The 26,560-nt window shown below is 41.5% G+C and overlaps 1 protein-coding gene across 10 annotated transcripts in view; it reads right to left on the bottom strand.

Moving 5' to 3' along the window:
• The window catches only part of SYNRG (synergin gamma), an 87,886-nt gene that overhangs the window by 23,762 nt on the left and 37,564 nt on the right, over nt 1-26,560 (bottom strand). For 6 of the 10 annotated variants that reach the window (XM_055130156.1, XM_055130157.1, XM_055130158.1 and 3 more), the window contains 4 exons: nt 21,220-21,338; nt 20,769-20,831; nt 14,426-15,370; nt 2,161-2,754 (listed from right to left, as the gene is read on the bottom strand). In XM_055130156.1, coding sequence (XP_054986131.1) covers nt 2,161-2,754; nt 14,426-15,370; nt 20,769-20,831; nt 21,220-21,338 — 1,721 coding nt within the window. The remainder of the gene's footprint in view (nt 1-2,160; nt 2,755-14,425; nt 15,371-20,768; nt 20,832-21,219; nt 21,339-26,560) is intronic. The other 4 variants (XM_055130159.1, XM_055130165.1, XM_055130164.1 and 1 more) reach the window with 2 other exon arrangements.

The following is a 26,560-nucleotide window of genomic DNA, read 5'->3' as shown; positions in this document are numbered from 1 at the left end:
CTCGGAGTTCCCACATGCAAAGATGGTACTGCAGTTCTCTGGGCTGACCCCACCTCTCACTCTTAGAGGGACAGTGCTACTCAGCTTCAACATCAGGGACTGTCAAGAAAAAAAGGGAATCCATACTGTGACAGTTCATGACTTTCTGAATACTGGCAACTGCTTCACACATGAAAGAAACATCCTATGTGGGAACATAGCTTGAAAGGCTGTTTGTGCTTTGCATGTGGGAGGTCTGGGCTTCAGCTCTGCTGCTGCAGGATCCCCTGAGCACTGCTGGGGAGCAAGCACCGAGGCAGGAGGAGTCCCTGAGCACTGAGGCAGGCATCCAACAACAACAACAACAACAATAAATACACTACTACTACTACTACTACTACTACTACTACTACTACTACTACTACTGTCACCACTACCACATGCTTGTAGACTAAACTCAGGTCCACAGCTGTCAAGTTGTTGTCTCTGGATTAGCAGAAACTGTCCGGGCTGGGGAGACAGAGTGCAAAGGGCTTGTGCACGTGTGTTTTGGTGCGTTTTGTTGGTGGGAGGCCTAGGGCCCATCTCCAGTGCCGGATAGTTCCCTGAGCACTGAAAGGAATGATCCCTGAGCACTGCACCAATAGTAGCTCCTGCACATCACTATGTACAGTTCAAAAATAAAAATGAAACAAAGCAACAAGCCTAGATACAGAGATTAAGAATACAGATAACCATTTCTCTGGCTCTTAATACAATGCAGCTCCAAGTGAATGAATAAATGAACATAATAGAACTCGGGCCCTGCTTGCTTTTAGCCCCAAAAGCAATTATCTGAGGAGACTGGTTTAGTTTCAGTACAGTTTCAGGGGAATTTTGTTTATAGCTACTTGTTATAAAATTTAACTCCAAAGGCTGGAAAGCTTGTTTTCTGTTAAACCAGGGATTAATTTTAATTATTTTGGGTCACACTTAATGGTGCTAAGAGGTCACCCTTGGCAGTGCCCAGTGCTAAGGGGACCATATGTGCTGCTGGTGGATCAAACCAGGGTTGGCTGCATATAAGGCAAGTGCCTTAACCCCTGTACTATCTCTGCAGCCCCAGTGACTTATTCCCAAGAAAGAACACCAACGATGAGAGAAACAGTTCAAAGAGTTAAGCACATGTTTTGGAAGTTACAGGCCCAGGTTTGATACTTGGCACCACCTGTTCCCCCATGAGTGAGCCTGGAGCACAAGGCCAGGAGTAGCTTGAAGCATTCCTGGGTATGACCCAAATACAAAACCCAAAAAAATTGAAAGAGAAATCAAAAAGGTAAAAAGAACATCTACGTCCTGGGGATAGTTTAAAGGCCTGGAACAAGTGCATGTTCAAGGTCCAGAATGCAAACCTCAGATCACGTGCCCCCTCCCTCACCCTGCAGAACTGGGGTAGTGATCAAAAACCTCTCAGGGGTTCCCTGTGTCAGGAGAAACCAACTCTCCTAGACTCCACCACCTGAAATTCTACTTTACTCTGGATTTCCTTGAGGTCTCCTTCCAGACCTGTTTGACCTGGTCAGTAGCTGCTTCTCAAGGCCTGCTCTAAGATAAATGGGTCAACTGCACCCGGGGCCAGGCCATAACTAGATGCTGTAACCAGAAATAAAGCCCTAACGTTAGGACAGCATCTGTGCCCAGCCCCCACAGCTATCCTGGTGTAAGGACAAGTGCTCAATCCCCACAGCAACATTCCTCACTGCAGGCACAGCGGCCTCTCTCCCTCTGATGCCCCCACAGGGTGCTTCGCTTCAGTTAAACTGCTATGCGCCATGACAACTGCGAGTTGGGTGTGCTCACTCTTGGACACCACTGGACAAGCATCTGAGAACTTAACTCCAGCACAGAGACTTGCTACTGCATCAGACCACTGGGCCTGGACACTGACCCGTCAAGGAGCACACTCCAGCGGAGAGTCACTGGGGTAGCCGCTGGGCCCTATGAGCACTGCTGAGGGGCTCCCCACTACCCAGAAAAGAAAGGAGAGGGGAAAGGAGAGGGGGGAAAAAGGAATGCAGGGAGAAAGATGGAGGAGGTAGGAAGGGAGGGCACTTGGGAGGGAGAAGGGAGGGAAGGGAAGGAAGGAGGAAACATGGGCAGGGAGGGACATCTAATTGGTGGAAGAAACCAAAATCTACTCACCCTGAACAGAAAGGTCAAAAGTTGCCAGCTCACTTCTGATCATTTCCTCACTGGATTTCATTTTGCTTTGTGGATTTGCCACTAAAAAGTCAAATTTGCTGATTTTGGGTTTTTCGCTCTGAAACTCTCCAAAGTCATCTGAGCACTCCTTGGGGGTGTCATGAGAAGCATTGCTGGACGCTGGGCTTGGACACGTGATCTCCTGCTTCTGTTCAGTGGCACGCAGGTCCTGTCGTGTGAAATCTTGATAGTCACCACTTTCAAATTCCTTTTGCTCACCAGCCTGAGGAATCACGTCTTTAAAACTGGCGAAAGCTGGAAAGGCGGCATCTGGAAGAGTATCTTCACCTGCAAAGGTTTTCACTTTGGAGAGAGATGCCATGGTGATGCTTTCAGAACTGCCAAAGGAAGGCTCTTTGTTCTGAAGAACTGAGGCAGCTGAGGAGGGTCCACTTCCTGCTGAGAGGACAAATGGAGAGAGTTTTCTGCCCTGAGATGCATCATCCCTGTCTGACCAGTCATAGCTTGTAAGAGTGCTCACTGCAAAATTGCTACTGTAGGCTCCAAAAGCAGCATATTTTAAGTCCTCTATATCTGAAAGGGAAATAAGACCCTACAATTAGAGGCAAGTGCATGATTTAGGCAAAATGTCCTAAACTCTTCAAAATCAAAACATCTAGCATATTTGATTAGTTTTATGCTATGTTGGAGTTCACTAAATTAGAGCATGTACTTAAATGAAAGGAATTGGGCTGTAAAATCTGATATTTAAAACCCACACAACCCTCAGATGGACATTTATATTTATTCACAAAGAACCATTTTCTTTGGACATGAAAATTACTTAAAAAAGATGAAAAGTTCATCTACCAATGTGTCTATACTCTCTGATATAAGATTAGGGTCATTTAATAAAATGTTCATTTAATAAATTGTTCACTTATAAACCTTTAAACGTACTTACAATATTTCCTGTTAAAATACATGTCTCTTGTATCTTGACTTTAATGAAAAATGTTCATTGAAAATACATTCATATACATGTTAGATCATTTTAAAATAGAGAGTACAAGGGGCTGAGTGCATGCTTTGCCTACGGGAGGCCTGGTTCGATCCTCAGCACCGCACAGTCCCTGAGCACTGGCAGGAATGATTCCCGAGCCACTGAGCTCGGAGTAGTCCCTGAATACTGCCAGGTCTGGGCACTGTCCCTCCTCAAAGAAGATAAAACACAGTCACATAAATTGTATATGAAAGCTCGATTTGCTTGAGTGGGCACCAGTAACGCCTCCATTGTGAGACTTGTTGTTACTGTTTTGGCATATCGCATACACCACGGGGAGCTTGCCAGGCTCGGCTGTGCAGGCGGAATACTCTCGGTAGCTTGCCGGGCTCTCCGAGAGGGAGAATCGAACCCGGGTCGGCCTTGTGCAAGGCAAATGCCCTACCCCCTGTGCTATCGCTCCTAGTTAAAAGCTAAAAACTTTTCGAGCCTAAAATCAAAATGTTTTAAATCCTCTATATCTGAATATAATTTGGGAAAGAGGGGCCCCCTCCCAGTGGTGCTGGGGTATACATATGTGGGATCGAACACAGGACTTCACTCATACGGAGCATGTGCTCTACCTCCTGCACCCCATTCCTGGGCTCTGTGACTTAATTTTAAATCAATTATCAATTTCCATCCCGGCAAGGACAAATATGAGATTTTAATGAAATCATTACTTACCTAGTTGTTATTTTTGGTCATTATGGACGTCATACTGCTGTGATGGAGTATGAGGGGGGAAAAAAAATCAATCTAATCTACTTTAGCCCCTAAAAAAATAGAATCAAAGGTCTGAGTCCTGTTGGGTTCTTATTTCTCCTTCAACTATGTGTTAGCCCCTCATTTAAAGAACAAAAAAAAAGGAAAGAAGGGGGGGAAAGAAGAAAATGCCAGGCAGGAACCTCATTTTACAAAGCAGTTCTCAGGTTAAATAATTTAAGGGGTAGCTTACAAGAATAGAAAGATTTTTTTTTATGGCGACAAACCTGAGGTCGACACCCAGTACTGTCATCTACATCCTACTTGTGTCACTCTAAGCAAGTTAACAGTTCTTCAGTTTGCATACCTGTGACATAAGAAGCCCAGTCTTTGGAATAGCTGTGGTGGGCCATGAACCGATTCTGGGCACACAGGGCCTGGCTCAGCCTGGTGAGCGATCCACACCACCGGTTATCTGTACGGCAGAGGGGCCACCTGCCTTAATTTAGCTGCTGCTTCAGGGCCTCACGTGGAATAATTTCACAGTCTAAGTGAAAAAGCAACTCCTCCTCGTAGTGACCTCACTAGGGGGAAAGTGTCTTTCTTGTCCGTTTCCCAAGGCAGGCGGCTGCGCTGAACAGTGCTGGTGTGAGAGGGGCCTTTCCACTCAGGCTGCTCTGTGCTCTCACCCGCTTTCGTCATTGGCCAGGAGGCAAGAAGGCTGACCGTGAGGTTCCCTGTTTGACACCCACAAACCTGGTTTATATGAAAAATGCTCAGAATCTGTCACTCAGATGTCCGGAGCAAAGCCCAGAGGCGAGCCCACTTCGGGTCATTTTTCTCTGTGGCTTGCAGCAGTGTCCCCCCCTCCTGAAGCAGCTTAGGGGCTGCTGACGTGCCACAGCTCCTCGAACAGTATGCCCCAACCCTCACCCCTTAAAGCCTAGTAGAAGGGCACCAAATTAATAATAAGGAAAACCTTCAAGGGACAAGAAAGGCCAGTCAGCAGAGCGGGCATCTCTCAGAGAACAAGAGTATACTTCAAAATTCTAACATACAAATGGTACTCCTCAAATCTGAGTTACTAAACTGGAGGGGGGAGGTGTTGGGAAGAAAATTCAGTGGACTGGGCACTTGCCCCGCACGTGCCAACTGGGATCGGTAATGGGCATCCCATACGATCCCTCAAGCCCACCAGGAGTGAGCCCTGAGGGCAGAACCAGGAGTGACCCTTTGAGCACCACTGGGCTCAAATATAAATAGATAAATGGACAAATAAACAGAGGGGAGGGAGAATAAAAAATATACAGTTTGGAATGAATGAACCCAGCAGTTAGGCAAAATTCTTCCTTTCCTTAGTCTCTGGCTATAGTGTTTTGCTTCCTCAGTTTTTAAAGGAACCAGAAGGTGACCTGACTGAAATGATGAGAAATTCAAGCAGTTGCACACAGATGCAGTTACACACAGACTAATCTTCCAGGTAGAGTTGAGAGAGTGTTTCACAACACAGACCTTTTATTCCTACTGTTTAGGAAGTTTGTTAAGAAAGCTATATTATGTACAAGTCCTTAAACCGTTAAATCCAGGTCATTTATAAGGTAGTTTTCTAAGAGACCAAAGGTAAATTTAATGAGAAGTTAAGCTCAACTTCCAGTATTACAACCAAGTTGCTATGTAACAAGAAAGGAAGTCAGGAGGCTTTTTGTTTGTTTTTTAAACAAATAAAATACTTAGAACAGATTGTAATATAATCAGGTAAAAGGCATAAACAATAGGAATTACTTTCGGTGAATTGCTTTCAAAGCATTTATATAGTACTATAAATCTCAAAAAAACCTTTGTTAAAAATTGTTAAGTTTAACATTTTGCCTCTTGGAGCAACTCACAGAAATAACAAAAGACAAATTAAATATCAAATATTAAAGTGAAATGTTTTATATGTAAAAGTAACAAAGATTAAATATGTGATAATACTAAGATTAAGCCTCAAGGTTGTTTTATAAACTTTACTTTTACTTATATTTTTGGCTACTCAAAACTAAAAAAGTAAATTGCTGAACTGCAAAGCACTTAAAAACGTAGGGTCTGATAGTACAGTGGGTAGGACGCTTGCCTTGCATGTGGCTGACCTGGGTTTGGTCTCTTGCATCTCCTTTGGTCACCAGGAGAGATTCCTAAGTGTAGAGCCAGAAGTGACCCCTGAGTACCATTGGGTGTGCACCCCTAACCCCAAAATAAAACATTAAAAAATGTAAGTTAAAGGGGTTGGAGCGATAGTACAGCATTTGCCTTGTTAGGAGGGTTAGAGTCCCAGCATCCCATATGGTCCCCCAAGCACCGCCAGGAGTGATTCCTGAGTGCAGAGCCAGGGGTCAGCCCTGAACATTGCTGGATGTGACCCAAAAAGCCTATATATATATGTGTGTGTACACACACACACACACACACACACACATACACACACACACACACACACACACACACACACATATATATATACACATACACACATATATATATGAGAGAGAAATTACAGAGGCCAGAGAAATAGTACAGGATTAAGGCGCCTGCCTTGTATATGGCAGACCCTGATTCAATCCCTGGCACTGCACTTCTTGGAGTCACTGCTGAGCACAAACTCAGGAGTAACCACTGAGCACTGCTGGGTGTGCCCCCCCAACTAAAAATCAAGAATAGAAACAGAAAATACACACACAAAGATATATAAGGAATGTAAAAACTCAGTATTCCAAATACCAACGTATCTTCTGCCTTTGGAGATCAGTCATAGTCGTATTTCCTATTTTTTTTTTTTTTTTTTTGCTTTTTTGGGTCATACCTGGCAATGCTCAGGGGTTACTCCTGGCTCTGCAGTTAGGAATTACTCCTGGCGGTGCTCAGGGGATGATATGGGATGCTGGGAATCGAACCCGGGTCGGCCGCATGCAAGGCAGATGCCCTACCCGCGGTGCTATCGCTCCGGCCCAGTCATATTTCCCATTAACTAGAAAAAACGGTTCGACTGTAAGTCTCAAATACCCTGACAGGTGCTGTTGAGGATAGGACTAAAGGTGACCAATAGTGTTAAGTACGATAGATATAAGATACTGCTGTAGGACGATATTCAGTGCTTTCTAATCTGCACAGAAACTCACATTCTTCTTATAAAATGTAGCACTGTGGCACTGTCCTCCCCTTGTTCATCGATTTGCTCTAGTGGACACCAGTAACGTCTCCATTGTGAGACTTGTTGTTACTGTTTTTGGCATATCGAACACTCTCGATAGCTTGCCAGGCTCTCCGAGAGGGATGGAAAAATTGAACCCAGGTCGGTCATGTGTAAGGCAAATGCCCTACCTGATGACTCATAAAATCTATGGTTTAAATCTGTAATTTTCAATTGCTGTACTGCAGGCTAGTGGTGGGTATATAGGTGAAAAAAAAAAGGTTGAAAAAATTGGTTTATATGATATTGGTGGTCTTTGTAAACATCTTTAGGTTGCTAGGTGAGTAATTTAATTTCAATCACTATCACTATCACTATCACTATCATCCCGTTGATCCTCGATTTGCACAAGCAAACCTGGTAACATCTCCATTCGTCCTAGCCCTGAGATTTTAGCAGCCTCTCTTTACTCGTCCTTCCCAACGGTGACACACTAGGGGCTCTTTCAGGGTCAGGAGAATGAGACCCATCATTGTTACTGTATTTGGCATATGAATATGTCACAGTGAGCTTGCCAGGCTCTCCCATGTGGGCAGGAAAACTCTCGATAGCTTGCCAGCTTTTCTAAGAGGGAGAACTAGGCTATAAGATGTCGTGCGGCTGTGAATGCGTCCGTCCTTCCGGGAGCTTGGTTTTAAAATTTTTATTATTTTTATTATTTTATTATTTTTTAAAATTAAATAAAGAACAGCAGCAATTCTGTGGGCATTTCAAGTCAGAGGGAGCTGGTAGGCCACAGAATGGTGTGTCAAGAGACACAGTGAGACCACAGTGGTGATTGCTCCGTGGACTGACAAGCTTGCAGGGCACGAGGCCCAGATTTGATCCGTGCACAATCGCTGTATGATCCCTTGAGCAGAGAGCCAGGGACAGCCCCAGAGCTCTGCTAGCTGTGACCCCAAGCCCAAACAAACCAAAATCTACCAAATGAGTATAAAAGATGGTAATTATAACGGAGTCCTTCGTTCATGTTAGGGAGAGGTTTAATATCCAGAACCTCCAATGAGCACGAGCCTTTCATGTTTTCAAAAATACTGGGCACATATTTCCTCAGCTTTGATAATAAAAGAGCTAGAAGCAGTTCTTCAAAAAAAGAAAAAAAAAAGATTCTTTCAGCTTTTAGGATTGAGCTAAGCTTCTTTGATATGGACTATGTTCTGTTCATATACAACTGCTATTTTAAAAAACATCAGGTAGGCTTACTCCTGTTCTCCCTTGAACATGTACCTTGCCTGCTTGTTGCTATACTTCTTTACTTGCATATTTCTACTCTGGAGAAGCATGTGTTCTCTCCTGAACACACACTTCTCCCTTCCTCTACCCTCATATCTTTCTAAGTAATCGTATCTTTCTAAATAAGTTTCAATAAAAATGTTCTGATTCTCTCTCTCTCTCTCTCTCTCTCTCTCTCTCTCTCTCTCACACACACACACACACACACACACACACTCACACACACACAAAATTAGCAGGAATGTGAGGGTCAGAGCCTTGATTGAGGCAGACTTGGGTTCGCTCTCCAGTGCAACATATGGTCCCCAGAGCACTGCCAGGAGTGATCCCTGAGCATAGAACTATGAATAAGCCCTAAGCACTGTGTGGCCCAAATAAGGAAACAAAACAAAAAAGAAAAACTAACAGGAAGAAAAATAATAGAGTAACTCTAGAATATAAATGCATTTGTGTTTCTCAGGCAAGCTTGTGTGAAGTCAAGAGGTATTTTAATTTAGAATCACAGGTAAGGAAACACAGCTGGTTTCAACCTATAACATTAAGTTCATGTATGTACTGCAAGTTACATTATTGTTAAAACTACCTCCTTTGGGGCTGGGGACATAGTCAAAGAACTGGTGTACATGATGTGCATGAGGGAGGTCCAGGTTTGATCTATGGTATTGCTGTTGGCCAACGACCACCAGGAGTAGCCCTGAGCAACACCAGGTGTGGCCTCGAAACAGAAAAATTCGGGTGACTTTGGTCAGGGATGGAGATCAGAAGCAGAGCATTTGCTTGCCATGTGTAAGATTCTGGGTTTGATTCCAGCACTAGAAAGAAACAAACCAACCCCCCCCCCCCTACAATCCCTACTCCCTAGGGCCAGGAATGGAGCTGAAGTAGTAGAGTGCTAACCTTGCATGCATGAAGCCCTATATGAAAATAAAAGAATAACATAAAATTAGGACTAATATGGTGTGAAAGATTCTACTGAATTTGGCCTCTACTATTCCCTTACAATGATTCTTAATATCTCACATGAGAGATTTTATGCCGTATCTGACCCTCTCCTTCTAACTTCATTCAACATAATTCCCTCTAGTTCCACTCATGTAGGACCAAATTGTACAATTTCATTTTTTTCTTACATTTAAGTACTATATCATTATCTATATATACACCAGAATTTGTTCTTCCAGTCATCTTAAAACAAAATAGATTCAAAAGGTTGAAAAAAACTTGGTTTACTGTATTAAGATATTATTAATCATAATATATTATATCTAAGATCTTCATCTTAGTCATTACGTTGTTAGCTAGGCTACCTACTGTGAGTAGTGCTGCAATGAACACAGGAGTGTGATATCTAGAAATAGTATTTCTGGGACTTTGGGGTAGATGCTAAGGGAAAAACAATGGTCAAAGGCAATAGAACCTGAGAATTACTCTACAGAACTGAATTTCCCAAGGCTGGGGGGTGGGGCGTGGGTGGGTGGCATGGGTGGGATAATGGTGCAGGGAAGTGATCAGTGGTGGACAGTGTGGTATTGGGATGTTGTATGCATGAAACCCTCCTGTGAACATTATTGTTAGTCAGAATGTGCCAAATTTTAAAAAATTCTACAGACAAAGAGACTCTTTGATCAAAGCCACCACAAGATTGCTTTTACACACTGCAGCACAGAGTCCTAAAGGGCTGCAGCCTTTAACACTAGCTGGAAGCAACACCAAGAGATTGCTTCCAAAGCTGTTCGCAGCATACTTCAATAACTGAAATGCAATACCATTAATCAAGGCTTTTGAAAACAAGTATTCATCTACTTTCTCAGGATTCATTATGCTCTGGAAAACACAGTATTTTAAGTTTTTTTCTTAGAAAACAACTTCTCCAAGAATTCATGTAAACTCTAACAAGCAATTTTAGCCTTTTTTCTTTCTCAAATGGCCTATTTCAAATTCTGTGCATGATCTCAGGAATCCTTTTCAAAATCCTCATCTCCCACAGTTCAACTCTTTCTTCCTCAAATTTTTTTTTTCTTTTTGGGTCACACCTGGCAATGCACGGGGGTTACTCCTGGCTCATGCACTCAGGAATTACTCCTGGCAGTGCTCAGGAGACCATATGGGATGCTGGGAATCGAACCCGGGTCGGCTGCGTGCAAGGCAAACGCCTTACCCATTGTGCTATCACTCCAGCCCCTCTTCCTCAAATTTTAAAAGAGAACAAATAACTAAAACCTAAAAATATTACAATAAAAATTGTATTTATTTTTAATTATTTTGGTGGGAGGTGGGGGGGGGCATACCTAGCAATGCTCAGGGCTTACTCCTGGCTCTTTGCTCAAGGGACCATATGTGGTATCAGGATCAAACTGTGGTTGGCTGTGTGCAAGGCAAGCACCTTAACCTCTGTACTATCTCTCTAGCCCTAAGAATACACATTTTAAATACAAGAAATAACCATTTTTTCCCTCAAATTTTTGTTGGTCTAAGACTTTTATCTGAAAAACAGTATTTCCAGGTTTATTGCTTTTATTATACTGTATAGTGGCAAAAAAAACCTGCCAAATTTGGCTTACACCCATTAAAAATTTTATGGGTCCTTCTAAAACTGTTTTCTTTAAAAGGAAAATGGTTTAAAGCTTAATTTGAGGAATCTCCTAAGGTCATTTTAAGAAGTTGCTTTATGAACTATAAGTAAAAATGATGAAGGACAGCTTCATAGAGCAGTTTTAAGTTGAAAAGCTAATGTGCTCTACAATTAAAGGATGGGATGACCAATTTCAAATCAAATTCAGTCCTGAAGACTTCCCAGTATTAGCACTGAACCTTTCCATCAAAGAGATTCTCAATTTAAATTCAGTTTGGACTACTAAGCTCAGAAGACCACTTCCATAATATCTGACAATTTAAATTAAATTTACAGCTATTTAGTTATTAACAGTCTGTGCCCCAGTTCTGTGCCCCTCTTTCCCTAACACTAAATTCATATTCTCCTCAGTTTCCCCTTCTTCTGTCCCTCCCTTCACAGAGTAAGTAACAGACTCTACTGGAAGAAATTGGGGGTAAATTTCCCCCTATATATATTATGTTAAGTATTTAAGGTAAAAGTAGACTTACTCCTAAGTTTAAAGTTATATTTCAGTTAAATGACATGTTATAAATTTAGACCAATGAAAATTTAAAAAGTACTTTTTTGGGGTGGGTAGGAAGGTGTACTGGGGATTGAACCCAGGGCATCACATATGCAAATCAAGTGGAACGTTGATGAACTACATCCCCAGTCAGATCAATGATATTTTAAGAGAAAAAGAAAAAGATTAAAATGTATCAATACTCTCATGAGAAAGGTGCTTGAAGAAACAAACAAAATTGAAAAAACCCTCTAATTTTAGGAGATGCTATTTTTAAACTTGATAAGGACCAAGTAGTTCTATAGCATAGTCCTGAAAAAGCACAAATTACACACATCCCCACACTTTCAAAATATGCCAAAGAATTATTTATTAACATAGGACTTACAGATCACAAAAAGAGTGGTACAGAAGAGCTGGAAAAGGAGTAATCAGAATAAGCATGCAGATCAGTATTTGCAGAGGAATATACCAAAGCAAGTTCAAAAAGGCACATTCACACAGAAAATGTCTAAATTGAAAAAAAAAGACATCAGAAAAGCAGCCAAAAAAAGGGGATGGGGAGCTGATAAAATACAAAGATTTTCAGTGTCAAAGAAGAGCTACTTTACAGGTGGTAGGTAGTTAGCTACAAGTCTTGCTAACCCTTTGAGAGTGTCACAAATGAGATTAAGTCCTTGCTGCCAACAAAACCAGAAAATCTTAATGACTGCGCACATAAGATGCTACATGACAGAGATTAAACTGTGTGTGTGTGAGGGGGTGTGGAGGTGGGGGGAGGGGGAAAGCAGGGGAAGACAAAAGCAACCTAACTGAAATTATATGCAGCAAGGGCCCAAAGGGTTAAATGCAATATGCAGCAGAATCAGGCAATGTTATTAGTATCATTATCTACCTTCCATACAGACAATTATAGCAAGAGTTAAAAGAGCCAGTATCCCCTTCAGAGTTAAGTTAGGGTTTCAAACCAGGACTAAGGTCCTGAGACAGCAATCTAGTAGGTCTAATTCACTCATTAACCCGCTTACTTCAATAAGAAGTACTTCAAACTGTAATGAACCTGAGGACCAAGTAACACCAAACTGCAGTGAAGAAAGCCATTTATCCTCGACAATGCATTTATACAGTCGTTTTGTTCAAAACAATTTAGTTCATTGGTCAGACATGAGCCCTTTTGAACAACCGCTCTAAAGGGATACTGCTCCTTTCTGACAGAAGGTTTACAGATCAAAAAAGAGGAAACACTTTGTTTTTTAGATCCTCAAACTGAAGACACTTGGCTTGAACATTAATTTCCAAGCTGGGAATGTTCCAAACATACAGAAAAGAACATGAGCACAGAATTGTTTTTTCTTTTTTAAACAGTCCAGTCAGAGTAAGCTAGATCAAAAACCCAACCAGCCCTCCCCAAATGAAATGAAAAGTTAAAACAAAAGACATCCCAAACCCAGATTAGACTTCTCTCATAAAGACATCAAGCTTGGCACTGTGAAAGAATATAGATTCACTTTCAGAAAAATAGCTTCTAATTAATAACTTCAGAGTCCAAAAGGTAAGTATCTACGTCATGAGATTTGAAATAGAAAACAAAGATTGTTCAGAAAACAGAGCACACTCTTCAACCACTGCTGTGGCTCAAGCAGCTCGGAGAAAAATGAGAAACAAAGCCATTCTATTAAACATAGAGCAGCAAAAAAAATAGGAAAATATCTGAGGAAAAGTACAAAAAAAAGGAGTTGCCTAGGGCACAAGGAACTCTCCAGACAGTCCACTGCACTTGGAAAACGCTGTACCAGCTAGTGGGATCTCGGATAATTTATTCTGGATTCAGCAATCTACTCAAGAATACACCCCCAGATTTCAATCAATAGCCAAAGGATGGTTGCAGTTTTGTTTTCTGACTTACCAATTAGATCTACGTAAAAGCTGGAATACTTTACAATTTCTGCATGAATCTGTAAACTTGGAAATGCTTAATGTGTCCTTCTCCAGTTGAAAGAGAACAAACCCTTCATATGCAAATACCTTTGCTAGAATAATACAGTAATACTGAGATAGTTCTCATTGTTAAAGGCCACAAAAATAGGTTTATCTTTCTATGTATATACCAAATAACAAAACTAAATAAAAACTCGGACACTTGGCAATCTAGTTTTTAAATGACAGGAAGTTGGACTAGAGAATAAATGTTTGCTACATTTAAATCCACAGGAAAGGTAAGGAGGGCTCAATCATAAGATACTTTCAAACATTTTATGAGAAAGTTAGTAATTACCCTATTCTACCATCTAGAGCTATGTTACAATGCAATACTTCTGGTATCAGAGTTAACATTGGGAAAAAAAATCACATCTGATTCAATTAACAACTCACAACCTCCTCCTCACCAATCCCTGACCCCCAAGGACGCTCAACACTCTCCCTCCTCTTTTCTTGTGGGGATGTGACAAACTGTGGCATACAACTCCTTAGACAGTTTCATTTCTTTAGTCTCACAAGACTCAACTTCAAACAGAATACTATACTGGCAGCTGCCACATAAGCCCAAGAAAAGAAAAAGGAGAAAGAAACACTGATTTCACTCACAGGAATTGAGGAACATTACAGACACTACAAAAGTATTTATCATTCCTGGCAACGTGGGGTTCTGTTAGCAGTAGACTGTTTTGTGCCTCGGTAACACTAACTTGGTGGCAGATTTCAAAATGAAAATATTTTGGCTATCCAATATAAGTACAGTATTCATGATATCCGTTTATCCAATTAGCTACTGAATTAAACTGAAGACTTTTTTTTTTTTTTAAAGAATTGGCAATGAAGAAGGTAATTACTGGAAATTCATAAAGGTTAAGGGCCAGACTTACTCTTCGTAAAATGAACTCCCACAGAACCATCTCTGAGACTTAAAACACCATCACCAGAGCAATCGTACCAATTCCTCACCTGCAGCAGGAGGATGCTGGCCACTAACTGTTGGCAAATCCAAAGAGCTATCAGACATGACATGCTTAAGATCTCCTCCTACATCAGCCAGTTTCATGTCAAACTGAACAGAGAGTGCATCTTCGGAGTCCTCCTTGCCAACGCTGCTGCCCCCAATGGAAGGGAGATCCAAAGACTTCACGGAAGCAGAGTCTTCTTTGGCGTGTCTGAAAGCCATCGCTTTCTCGCCCAGGGATTTGTCTGAGCTCGTGGAAGAAAATTTATTGGAGTGGAAGTCAGCAAAATCATCATCGCTTTTGGCTGAAGGAGTGTTTTCTTTCAGTTCTTCGCCACCCAGTCCAGATCCTTCCAGAGAAAGCTGTTTGAAGACGTCGTATTTGGTAGATGGAGCAACGGAGTTTGGTCCACTCTTCACTGAGCTGCTTGAGCTGCTGGTGACAGGAGCGGGACACGCTTCCTCCCTAACGGCCTCGTATTTCTCCTCTGCCTTTTGCTCGCATGAAATGGAGCTATTACTGAAAGCCATAAACTCTGCAAAGTCGTCTTGCTCCCCACTGGGTGCTGGGCTAGAGTATTCTCCGAAAAGGCTGAATTCTCCAAAGTCATCGGCCAAACTAGAAGTTTTAGTCGATGCCAATGAGGCTGTAGCTGCAGATCCCGCTGGCTGGGGTTGTGTGGAAACGGATTTTGAAGCATTAAAGGCAGCAGGAAAAGACAACGGCTTCTCACTGCTGCAGTTAACTGAGGAAAACATATCTAGGTCAGCTAAGTTCAGAGGGTTTTTCACTTGAGTTTGATGTTTCTGTTGTACAGCTCCTGAGGAAAACGCTGCTGGAAAAGTTTTGTCTTTAGCTGGTGGCTCTAGTGGTGATATACTATCGGCGGTTTTAAAATCAGTGAAACCCTCATCGGCTCCTGCAGATCTGAATTCCGCAAAGTTTTCTCCTGAAAGAAAAAAATGCAACCAAATAACTAATAAAAAAGACAACCCGAAGGCCACATGACACATATTTGCAAGCATATGAAATTACAGGCATCATTTTGCCAACTTTCCCTGACAGGCTTGACAGTATTTAATCACAATTCAAAAACCTAAAAATAATTCCTTTGGAGACCACATATCCATCTTCACATTGAATGTTAGTGGCTGGGAAATAAAAGCCAAACTGAGAGCACCAAAAGTAATGTTTTCATCTGTTTATTATTATGTGCTACACTCCCTAATCTGACATCATCCAGATGGCAATAAACACTGTTCATCAGATGTTTTTTCACAATAGTGAGCCAACAAATAAGCATCGAAGAATTAAGAAACTGGTGCCCATTCATGTAGTGGCACACTGAAGACAAAATTCGGGGCCTGGGGAGGTAACTCAATGATGGAGCACGTGCCGTGCATAAGCAAGGCTAAGTTCGATGCCCAACACAGCACAGTCTCCTGAGTGCTGCTGGGTAGAGTCCAGGTGTGGCCCCACATAAAAAAATGTGCCACCGAGATAGTAAAGAGCTTGTCTTGCCTCCCGCTAAGCCTGGTTCAAATCTCCGGCACCACATTCAGTCCTCTGAACACTGAAAGTGGTCACACTTGACCACAGAGCCAGGAGTAGCCCCTAAGCACTGCGAAGCCTCAGCGCCCACACCCCCAAAATTAAAGATTAAACATATCAATAATGATCAAGAAAACATACCATAGGTAGAAATAAAGTTGTGGAAAATCCACATGTAAATCTACAATTTGCCATGTAGAACACTCTGCTCCGTGAGGTGCTTTACTATTGGATACTATGTGGTCTTGCTCCACAATACGGAATCATTCATTTTAAGGCAATTTTGATAAACAGTTTTGAGTAGGTATCTACTTACTTGGAAAACATTCTAGCGAAGGGGACATTTTATTTTGGTTTGTTTCTTGCACCATACCCAGCAGTGCACAGGGGTTACTCCTGGCAGTGTTTGGGGGACCATGTGGCACTAGGGATGGAATCCAGGCCTCCAACATGCAAAACATGCTTGCATCTCATTAAGCTCTCTGGTCCCAAGGTACACTTCATTTATTTTACTGTTTTGCTTGTAGCATTCAATGGTACTCTGGGATTACTTTGGCTCTGTGCTCTAAGATCACTACTGGTGATGCTTGGGGGACCACGTGGTTTTGGGGATTAAACCCAGGCCATAAACCCTATACTATGTCCCAAAGAGCATATATTTTTGAGGGGTTGGGGGGGAGAGGTGTGGGCCACACCTTGAAGTTCTCGGGGTCATTTCTTAGGAGATTGCATGCAGTGTCAATACTGAACCAGTTTCAAGGGCACATTTTAAAGTAATTTCTCCTATAATCACTGACAAATTATTTTAATCTGGCAGGGAAAAAAAAAGTCTGAGTATTTGGATTTTTCCTGAAATCAGCCATTTCACCATAGCAACCTGAGATTTTAATTTATTTTGTCATTATTTTAAAATGTATTCTTTTTTTTTAAATTTAAAATTACAGCGGGTAGGGCATTTGCCTTGCATGCAGCCACCCAGATTCAATATCTGGCATCCCATATGGTCCCCCAAGCACTGCCAGGATTAATTCCTGAGTGCAGAACCAGGAGTAACACCTGAGCATCGCTGGGCGTGACCCAAAAAGTGAAAGTCATTCTATTTTTTTATTTTTTTAAAATTTTTTTATTTTTAATTTTTTTGGTTTTTGGGTCACACCCGGCGATGCACAGGGGTTACTCCTGGCTCTGCACTCAGGAATTACCCCTGGCCGTGCTCAGGGGACCATATGGGATGCTGGGATTAGAACCCGGGTCGGCCGAGTGCAAGGCAAACGCCCTACCCGCTGTGCTATCGCTCCAGCCCCCCCCCCCCCAATTTATTCTTTTTGAAGAAAATAGATATTAATGAACTTCTCAAAACATGTGAATAAAAAAATCTAGTCCTGGGGCTGGAGCAATAGCACAGCGGGTAGGGCGTTTGCCTTGCACGCAGCCAACCCAGGTTCGGTTCCCAGCATCCCATATTGTCCCCTGATCACTGCCAGGAGTAATTCCTGAGTGCAGAGCCAGGAGTAACCCCTGTGCATCGCCAGGTGTGACCCAAAAACCAAAAAAAAAAAAAAAAAAATCTGGTCCCCTGGGGACTAGAGATAGCACTCAGTGACAGAGCATATGTGCATATATAAGGGCTTGGTTAAAGACAAGAGCCCTTTCCACACAATCTGGACCACTATTCTTGTAAGGTTTCTATTACTTCTTGTTTTGTTTTGGCTATCCTAGTGTTCCAGGATAGCTCCTGGCCATGCTAAGAGGACTAAGTGATGTCAGGGATCAAATCTGGGACCTCCCCCGCAAACCATGCACTCCAACCTTTTGAACTACCTCTTCCACCTACAGGATTTCAAATCTTTTTTATTAATCCTAATTTTCACTAAAAATGAACTATAGAAACACATGAATTATACAAATAAATTTAAGGGGACACAGAGAAAAGTACAGTGAGTAAGGCGATTGCCTTGCATACAGCTGATCTGGGTTTTTTTTTTAATTTTTATTTTATTTTTATTGAATCACTGTGAGATAGTTACAAGCTTTCATGTTTGGGTTACAATCACACAATGATCAAACACCCATCCCTCCACCAGTGCACATTCCTCACCACCAATATACCCGGTATACTCCCCCTTCCCCACCCTCGCCCTGCCTCCATGGCAGACAATATTCCTCATACTCTCTCTCTACTTTTGGGCATTATGGCTTGTAACACAGACACTGAGAGGTCATCATGTTTGGTCCATTATCTACTTTCGGCATGCATCTCCCATCCCAACTGATTCCTCCAGCCATCATTTTCTTAGTGATCCCTTCTCTATTCCATCTGCCTTCTCTCCTCTGCTTGTGAAGCAGGCTTCCAGCTATGGAGCAATCCTCCTGGCCTTTGTATGTACTGTCCCTGGGTGTCTCAGCTGATCTGGGTTTGATCTCTGGCACCCCATATGGCCCCCTAAGTACCACCAGGAGTGATTTTTGAGTGCAAAGCTAGAAGTAACTCCTGACCATCACTGGGTGTGGTCCCTAAACAACCTTCTCCCACCAAAAAATAGAATTTAAAACCAAAATTTAATTAAAGCTGGCATTCAAATAATATAGTTGCTTTAAATAATTATATTTATAAGTATTCTGATGTATCAAATAAAAAAAGCATGGGAAACAATCTTTGATTTTTCCTCCTTACCAATAGCACAGCGAATAGGGCGTTTGCCTTGCATGCGGCTGACCAGGGTTCGATTCCTCTGTCCCTCTCAGAGAACCCGGCAAGCTACTGAGAGTATCTTGCCCACATGGCAGAGCCTGGCAAACTCCCCATGGTGTATTCGAGGGGAGAAGGCAGATGGAATAGAGAAGGGATTACTAAGAAAATGATGGCTGGAGGAATCAGTCGGGATGGGAGATACATGCCGAAAGTAGATAATGGACCAAACATGATGACCTCTCAGTGTCTGTGTTGCAAGCACAATAACAAGTCTCACAATGGAGATGTTACTGGTGCCCGCTCAAGCAAATCGATGAATAATGGGATGACAGTACTATAGTGCTACCAATTCACCAGGATAATTCATCAACACTGAGAAAGCTAATTAATATTACTAGGAAACATTTAGAAAGAGTAAGGCAGTATTCTGAATTTCTGTATTTCAGGTTTGTTTTTTGAGGTGCTGGAAGTTGAATCTAGGGCCTTTACACATGTGAGACATATGGACGACTACTGAGATGTACACTGGGGTCGATATTTTACGCTTTTAAGACATACGACTAATAAAACTAAGGTCAATTTCACAAACTAAGAGAAGCAGATGTAAAACTTTGAAGACCACCCTACAATTTTAGGCAAGTTTATCACTGATTTGCATTGTTATTTTTATAAATAATAAAAAGTTATAAATAGCTAATTTTTGGTTTTTTGGGCCACACCCGGTAGCACTTGGGAATTACTCCCAGCAGTGTTCAGGGGACCAGGCAGTACTAGGGAATGAATCCAGGGGCTCACATATGCAAGGCAAATGCTCTACCAATGAGCCATACATCTGGTCCAATAAGCAACTAATTTTATCACAGACTAAATTTATGCTAGGCTGCTTTGAAATATTGTGAAATTGACAAGTTTTACGTAGCTATTTAAAAAAATCACCACAGCAAACTAAACTTACTGCTGATTTGCAAACTTTTCCATTAGAAATGTAAGCTGGGTGAGAGAAATTTAAATGGATAGGTTTACAAATTTAAAAATGAAAGTAATTTTTTGGCAATAAGTTAATTATATAGCTAGCAGATTTAGTGACAAACATAATCCTTAACACATGTTTCAGCTCAAATTTCTTTGGTTTTGTTTATGGGTCACACCCATGGTCCTCAAAGCTTACTCCTAGCTCTGCATGCAAAGATCACTCCTGGAGGGCTAAGGAAACCAAATGGGGTGCTGGGGAATGAACCCAGGTAGGCCACATGCAAGACAAATGCCCAACCTGATGTATTATCTCACCAGGCCCTAAATTATTGTTTAATATTCTCTCAACTCTAAGCTCTTTTATTCAGGGATAGGAACTACACACCTACATAAATTCTTACTTCATCTAATTAAACTGCAAGCAGGGACCAGAGTGACAGTACAACAAATAAGGTACTTGCTTTGCACATAGATGACCTGGGTTTGATCCCTGGCACCCATATTTTCCCCTAAGTCTACCAGGAATAATCCCTGAACACACAGCCAGTAGTAAGTATTGAGTATCGATGGGTGTGGCTCAACCCCCCACACCAAAACAAACAACCCTACAAAAATTACAACCAATTAAAAAAATTTGTAGTATGAAAGATTGCTGCCTTTTGTATAGTCCAGACAGTTCAAAGTTTGTTGAACATTACAATAATAAAAGTTGGGGCAAGAGAGATAGTATAGTAGGTAAGGAGTTTGTCTTGGAAGCAGCCAACCCAGGTTCGATCCCCAGAACCCCATATTGTACCCTGAGCACTACCAGGAGGGAGCACTGAGTGCTGAACCCAGGAGTAAAAGTGAGCATCGCTGGGTGTGACCCCTAAAACAAAACCAAATAAAAGTATTCACATCCCCCATTTTATTCAGTGCTCTAACCTGCTTTAAGGTTTCTAGTGAAAGGGAATGTACTATTTGTCAGGAAAATGCCCTAAATTTGAAGAGATTCCCCTAAAAATGAACCATACTTTTCCTCCTGTAATTTTCAGTCACTGAATAATGCTGAATGTCACTGAAAGAATCCCTCATCCCTGCCAAAAAACAATCCCTTTTTATTAACAAGCAAATTTGAGAAATGAAAACTTACCTAAAGATTTATTCTCTGCTGTCTGTTCGAGTTCTCTGAAAGCACTATATTTATCACCAGATTCTGTGATGAAAGACAGAAGTTTAATTAAAGTTAAGGACCCTGAGATCAGGGGCCGGGGATGTGGCCCAATGGTAAAGCGCATGACTTTCATGCATGAAATCTTGGTCTGATCCCTGGCACCACAAAAAGAAGAACAATTTTTAAAAGAGTAAGATCACAGTTTAAGGAAAACAGACCAGGTTAATTAAACAGACTTACATATGGTAGAAAGCATTTTACACATTCACCATGAAAGACAACCATGAAGAACAAAGATTGAGGCTGGGGATGTGGTCACGTGGTAGAGTACATGCCTTCTTGCCTTGCATGCATAAGGCCCTGGGTTAGAATCGTGGCATCCAAAAACTAAATGACATTCACAGGTTTATGACGCGTGAACTGGTTTTACCTCCAAATGGAACAGTATTTTCAGAGGACTTGTCAGTTGTAATTCCTTTAAACACAGCATATTTATCTGCTGAAGCAGATGTTTTAGTTCCAGAAAGTGGCATCAACAAAGAAGGGGCACTAAAAGGGGGAAAAAGATTCCTTAATGATCAGAACATCAAATTATTCATCATGTAGAAAATCAGAATTAAAATGACAAATAGGTATCTGGTTAAAATTCATGGATCCCTACTTTAAAACTGGAAACTGGGGGGGGGAAATTTTTATTTAAATTGAGTTGAAGTCTACTTTTCTTCTATGAATTTGCTTTAAAAAATTTTTTTTTGGGGGGGCACACCCAGCAGTGCTCAAAGCTTCTGGCTCTGTACTCTGGGATCACTCTTGGTGGCACTCAGGGAACCATATGGGGTGCCAGGAGATCAAACCCTGTTGCTGGACTATCTCTCCAGCCCCCATAAATCTGCTTAATTTCATAATTAAAATGTAAAGAAATGAGAAACAATAAAAAGTTAAACACCGGGCCAGACAGAGAGTAAAGGGGTAGCAGACAGGGGCCTGATCCTCAGCTTTGCAATACCAGGAGTGACCCCGAGCCCTTTGCCCTGCATTAAAAGAGCATTCAAATAAGTAATTCTTTTCTTGATAATCTTCAAAGGATTTGACGCATGCTGACTGTTTAATCTGTTATTCAAGCTATAACAATAAATGGAATGTCACGGGGAAACAACAGAATGATGACCTGTCATTTTAATTTAAGGTTCATAAATCTGCAAAGTGGGAGCCAGGGAAGTGGCTGAAGAGATACAGCACATGTCCTGCACGTGCAAAGTCCAAACTTTGATCCCCGGCACTGCATGGACCCCCTCCTGAGCAGCACTGCCATATGTAGCTTGAATCTGGCTGGGTATGACTCCTGTAGTCCTAAACCTCTGTCGGCCTTGGTTTTCATGGGTCCATCTCTGCCAGCTGTGGCCCTGGACCACCCAGTACTGAGTGTAGCCCCAATTAAAAAAATCCAAAAGACAAAACTGCAGGAGTGAAGAGCTCCAGGCCCGGGGAGATAGCTCGGAGGCCAGGGACATGCCTTACATGCAAAAGTACCTGAGTCTGCTCCCTGGTACCACGTGGACCCCTGATCCTGTAAAATCCCCAAGCACCTCTCAGAATGCCTGGTGCCAATCATCTGGCCACTGCTTGGAAGACTCTCAGCTTCAAATATATACACCCAGTTACTCCTGTTCGGTGCTTGGGGTTTCCTCCCAGTGGTGCTTGGGGGACCACATGGTGGTGGAATCAAACCCTGGCCTTCTATATGCAAAACATATGCTTCAGTGGTCTTATAACCAGCATCTTAACATAAATCATGTTAGCCTTAATATATATATTCCCTAAAATGGGCTCAGAATGCAGAGGTGGAATAGTTAGGATAAAATTTTATTTATTGTGGGGTTGGAGCAATTGTACAGTGAACAGGGCATTTGCCTTGCACGCTGCCAATCCAAGTTCGATCCCTGGCATCCCAGGTGGTCCCCCGAGCACTGCCAGAAACAATTCCTGAGTTCAGAGCCAGGAGTAACCACTGAGCATCCAGGATGTGGTCCCAAAACAACAACAACCCAAAAATCTATTTATCATACCATAAATGTTAACACAGTTGTAACCCTGTTACCTGAATGATACTAACATTTAAAAAATATAAGTGAAAATCAGTTTGTGAAATGTTCAAATCAAGATGTAAATTTTCTTTTTGATCATGTTCCAGTGCTTACTGGCAGATGCTAACAGATCTGATGGGCAACAGCAGAGCTAAAACAATCTGCATCTTTACAAGGGTGACATCAGTGGCTCCAGAAGCTAGCTTTGTAGGAAAACAACAATTGCTTGAAAATTAGATACAGATACTTTTGACTATGGATGGAAAAGTCGTGTAATGAATTGTATATGTGTGGGTAATTCTTGGATAGCTTAAAGGCATACTATTAAAAGCTTTGCCTTTTCCCCCCTTCTCCTTATCAGACTCAGGCAGCTCTGTGGAATCTTTGCACATGAATGACTACATTTCACTACCAGCATGTGTCATTCAATACCACATACATATTCTATAAATGGATTTCCATTGAGTTATTTGCCTTTGAGCAAAAATATTTCCAGTCATTCTTATCAGCAGCCTACAAGCTAGGGAAAAACCCAGCTCTTACGAAGGCATGGAGGTCCAGAGCCTTTTAGGACTTAGTGCTTCAAATATTGTAACTTTTCATCATTAATAAATATCTGCTATATATTTGATCTTGACAAATAGGTTATATTCTATATACTATAGCTAGATTTTTTTAAAAATGTTCCATAAGTAAACTACAACTTACCATACAGAAAGGTATATAGGACTAAAGAAAATTAATGTCATAGGGAAAAATAAACAAATGTGAATTTATTTTTCATGGTCCACCAACTTTAGCTATGGTCTTTAAAAGTACATTGGCAAGGGGTTAGAGGAAGTGCACAGATTAAGGCACGTAGCTTGCATGTGGCCAACTCTGATTTGACCCCGCACCACATGGTCCCTAGGGCATCACTGCTGGGCAGAGCCCAGAGCCTCAGCCACTCAGACTGAACTACTGCCCAGTGATCTGAGAAAAGCCAGGAGAGGCCCCTGGGTCTTCCTAGCAGCTCCAACCAAAAAGGAAAATGCATACTGTCAAAATTATCTGAAGGCGATATTTAATTGAGATTATAAATTAAAATTTCTGCCCCCCCAAATTTGGGAAAAATAGAAATATTAAAGGAAATGAACTGCTGTTTGAAATAAAGTAAAATTCAATTCAATGAAAGTTATGGCTCATACTGAAATTTTTATGACTATTACAAATTAATTAATTACAGTTTTCTCTACAGTCACTTGTTTTTGGGCCACACCCAGCGGTGCTCAGGGCTTTCCCCTGGCTCTGTGCTCAGGGATCACTCCAGGCAGGGCTCGGGGGACCATATGGGATATCGGGGATAGAACCCAGGTTGGCTGAGTGCAAGGCAAATGCCCTACCCACTGTACTATCTCTCCAACCGCACCCCTGGCAGCTACTTAAAAAAAGAAAAAACTATAGTCATCATGAAAATGTTTATGCTACATATAGTAGTCATTATCTATTTTAAATATTAAAAGTTATTTCTGGGGCCGGAGCGATAGCACAGCGGGTAGGGTGTTTGTCTTGCACGCGGCCGACCCGGGTTCGATCCCCGGCATCCCATATGGTCTCCCAAGTACTGCCAGGAGTAATTCCTGAGTGCAAAAGCTAGGAGTAACCCCTGAGCATCGCTGGGTGTGACCCAAAAAGCAAAAAAAAAAAAAAAAAAAAAAAAAGTTATTTCTACTTTTTCCTCCCTTCTTTTTTTTTTGTTTCTGGGTCACACCCCGTAATGCTCAATGCTCAGGGTTTATTCCTGGCTCTGCAATCACGAATTGCTCCTATTAGTGCTTGGGGGACCATACGAGCTGCTGGGAATCGAGCCCAGGTTTGCCATGTGCAAGGAAAGCATCCAACCCACTGTCCTATCAATCTAACCCCTATTTCTACTCTTCAATACCACTGAAAGGTACTCAAGTAAGAGAGGTAAGTACTGTTTAAAAATGTTAAGCTTGCACACAGGTGATCATACTGGCCGGTGGGGGAATTGGTGGGAACACTGAATGCTTAAATGCTCGAAACAACTGTATTATGAACAACTTTATAAATCATGGTATTTAAATTTTTTAAAAGTTAAGCTTGCATACCCTTGAAAAGACTAGAGAACCTGGCCACAAAAATATACTTTGCTTTTCCTCTAGTGTACCCATTAACTTTTCCCAATCATTCCATGTGGCTCTAATAGATGGTTTTACTTAGTAGCTCATTCTGTTTAATACACACATTTAAATAGCAAAATAAAACAAACTAACCAAATACAATCTTGGCCCCTTAGCTCCTTTCCTCCTCTATTCTACTGTCAGTGTCCCATGACTAATTACTATTCTAAGCTCTCCTGTGCCTGGCACATAGTATTTTCTGAGTGGATAAATGAATAATGTTGCTGTCTTCCAGCCTCCCTTTCATGTCTGAGGAGCAAGTTTAAGCACTATTTCTCCTCTCATTTGACATCCAGTTCAACACCAAGTCCAATCAATTACTCAGACACGTCTCAGTGTTTGTAACCAAATCTAGAATAACTCTCTCATTTACAACAGGACTGCCATGGCAGCTGAATTTATCTCAACTAAGCAGCAGGAATCAACATCATGTTGTCACTTTTTATTTCAAAAATACTTTACAGATTATGTCACAAATCATAAGACACGTGGTATCTCCCTTGACAATTGTCATTTTTTTCACAGACCAACAATACTTAATCATCCCAGCCTATTTTTAAGACCCTACTTTCTTTTTCATCTTCTTGGACAAATGCTCATTTTCTGCTCTTACATATTGCCCAAAGTAGTCATTCTTGCTGTAGGTTAGCTATTCATATTGTGACTTTCATACAGACTATTCATACAAACTTTCAAGATAAACACACAAAGGAAAGACTATCATAAACCAGAAAATTCATTATATATGAGTATATAAACCTGAACCATTTCTAAGAGAGTTTCTAAGAAAACACAAATACTCAGATTAAACTTATTTATAGCAGGAATTGTGTTCTGTTGCTGCATTTCTAGTACCTACTCTATGTCTGGCATAGAGCGAGCAGATGCCACATACATGCTCCTGAAGGAGTCCATGAACAATGAACGGGGACTTGTAGACATGAGCACCATGTTTTTATAAAAGGAAATCATGGAAGAAGTGAAGTCAAAATGGAAACTTTGTTTTTTGTTTTGATTTTGGGTGGGCCACACTGGCAGTGCTCAGTCTTCCTCCTGGCCCTGCACTCAGGGATCATCACTACTGGCAAGGTTCAGGGGACCATATGGGGTGCTGAGGACTGAACCCACATCAAGTATGTGTTCTACCTGCTGTACTATCTCTCTGGCCCCCAAATGAAAACATTTCAGTTTGTAAGGTATGACTGCATATAAAAGTGAACTATTACGTGGACACTGCCACCCAAATTGTTATTACTGTCTCTTAGATCTGGTCATCATCTTAAAACTTCTATCAACAAATTCTGATTTTATCTATATTAAGATACATTTTATCCCAGAGGGATAAATAACCAATTTAATAAACTTGTTACAATATAGCCCATATTACATTTTTTTATGTTTTGTTATGTTTTGATTTATTGTACTTCATAAATACTGTTATATTTTTGTCTCTGGACCACACTTGGAAGGTGTTCAGGGTCACTCTTGGGTTGGTGTCAGGGAG

This window comes from Sorex araneus, chromosome 3, assembly GCF_027595985.1.
Source record: "Sorex araneus isolate mSorAra2 chromosome 3, mSorAra2.pri, whole genome shotgun sequence".
Taxonomy (NCBI): Eukaryota; Metazoa; Chordata; class Mammalia; order Eulipotyphla; family Soricidae; genus Sorex; species Sorex araneus.
Note: the sequence above shows the minus strand (reverse complement) of the source record. Positions and strands in the feature narration are given on the sequence as shown.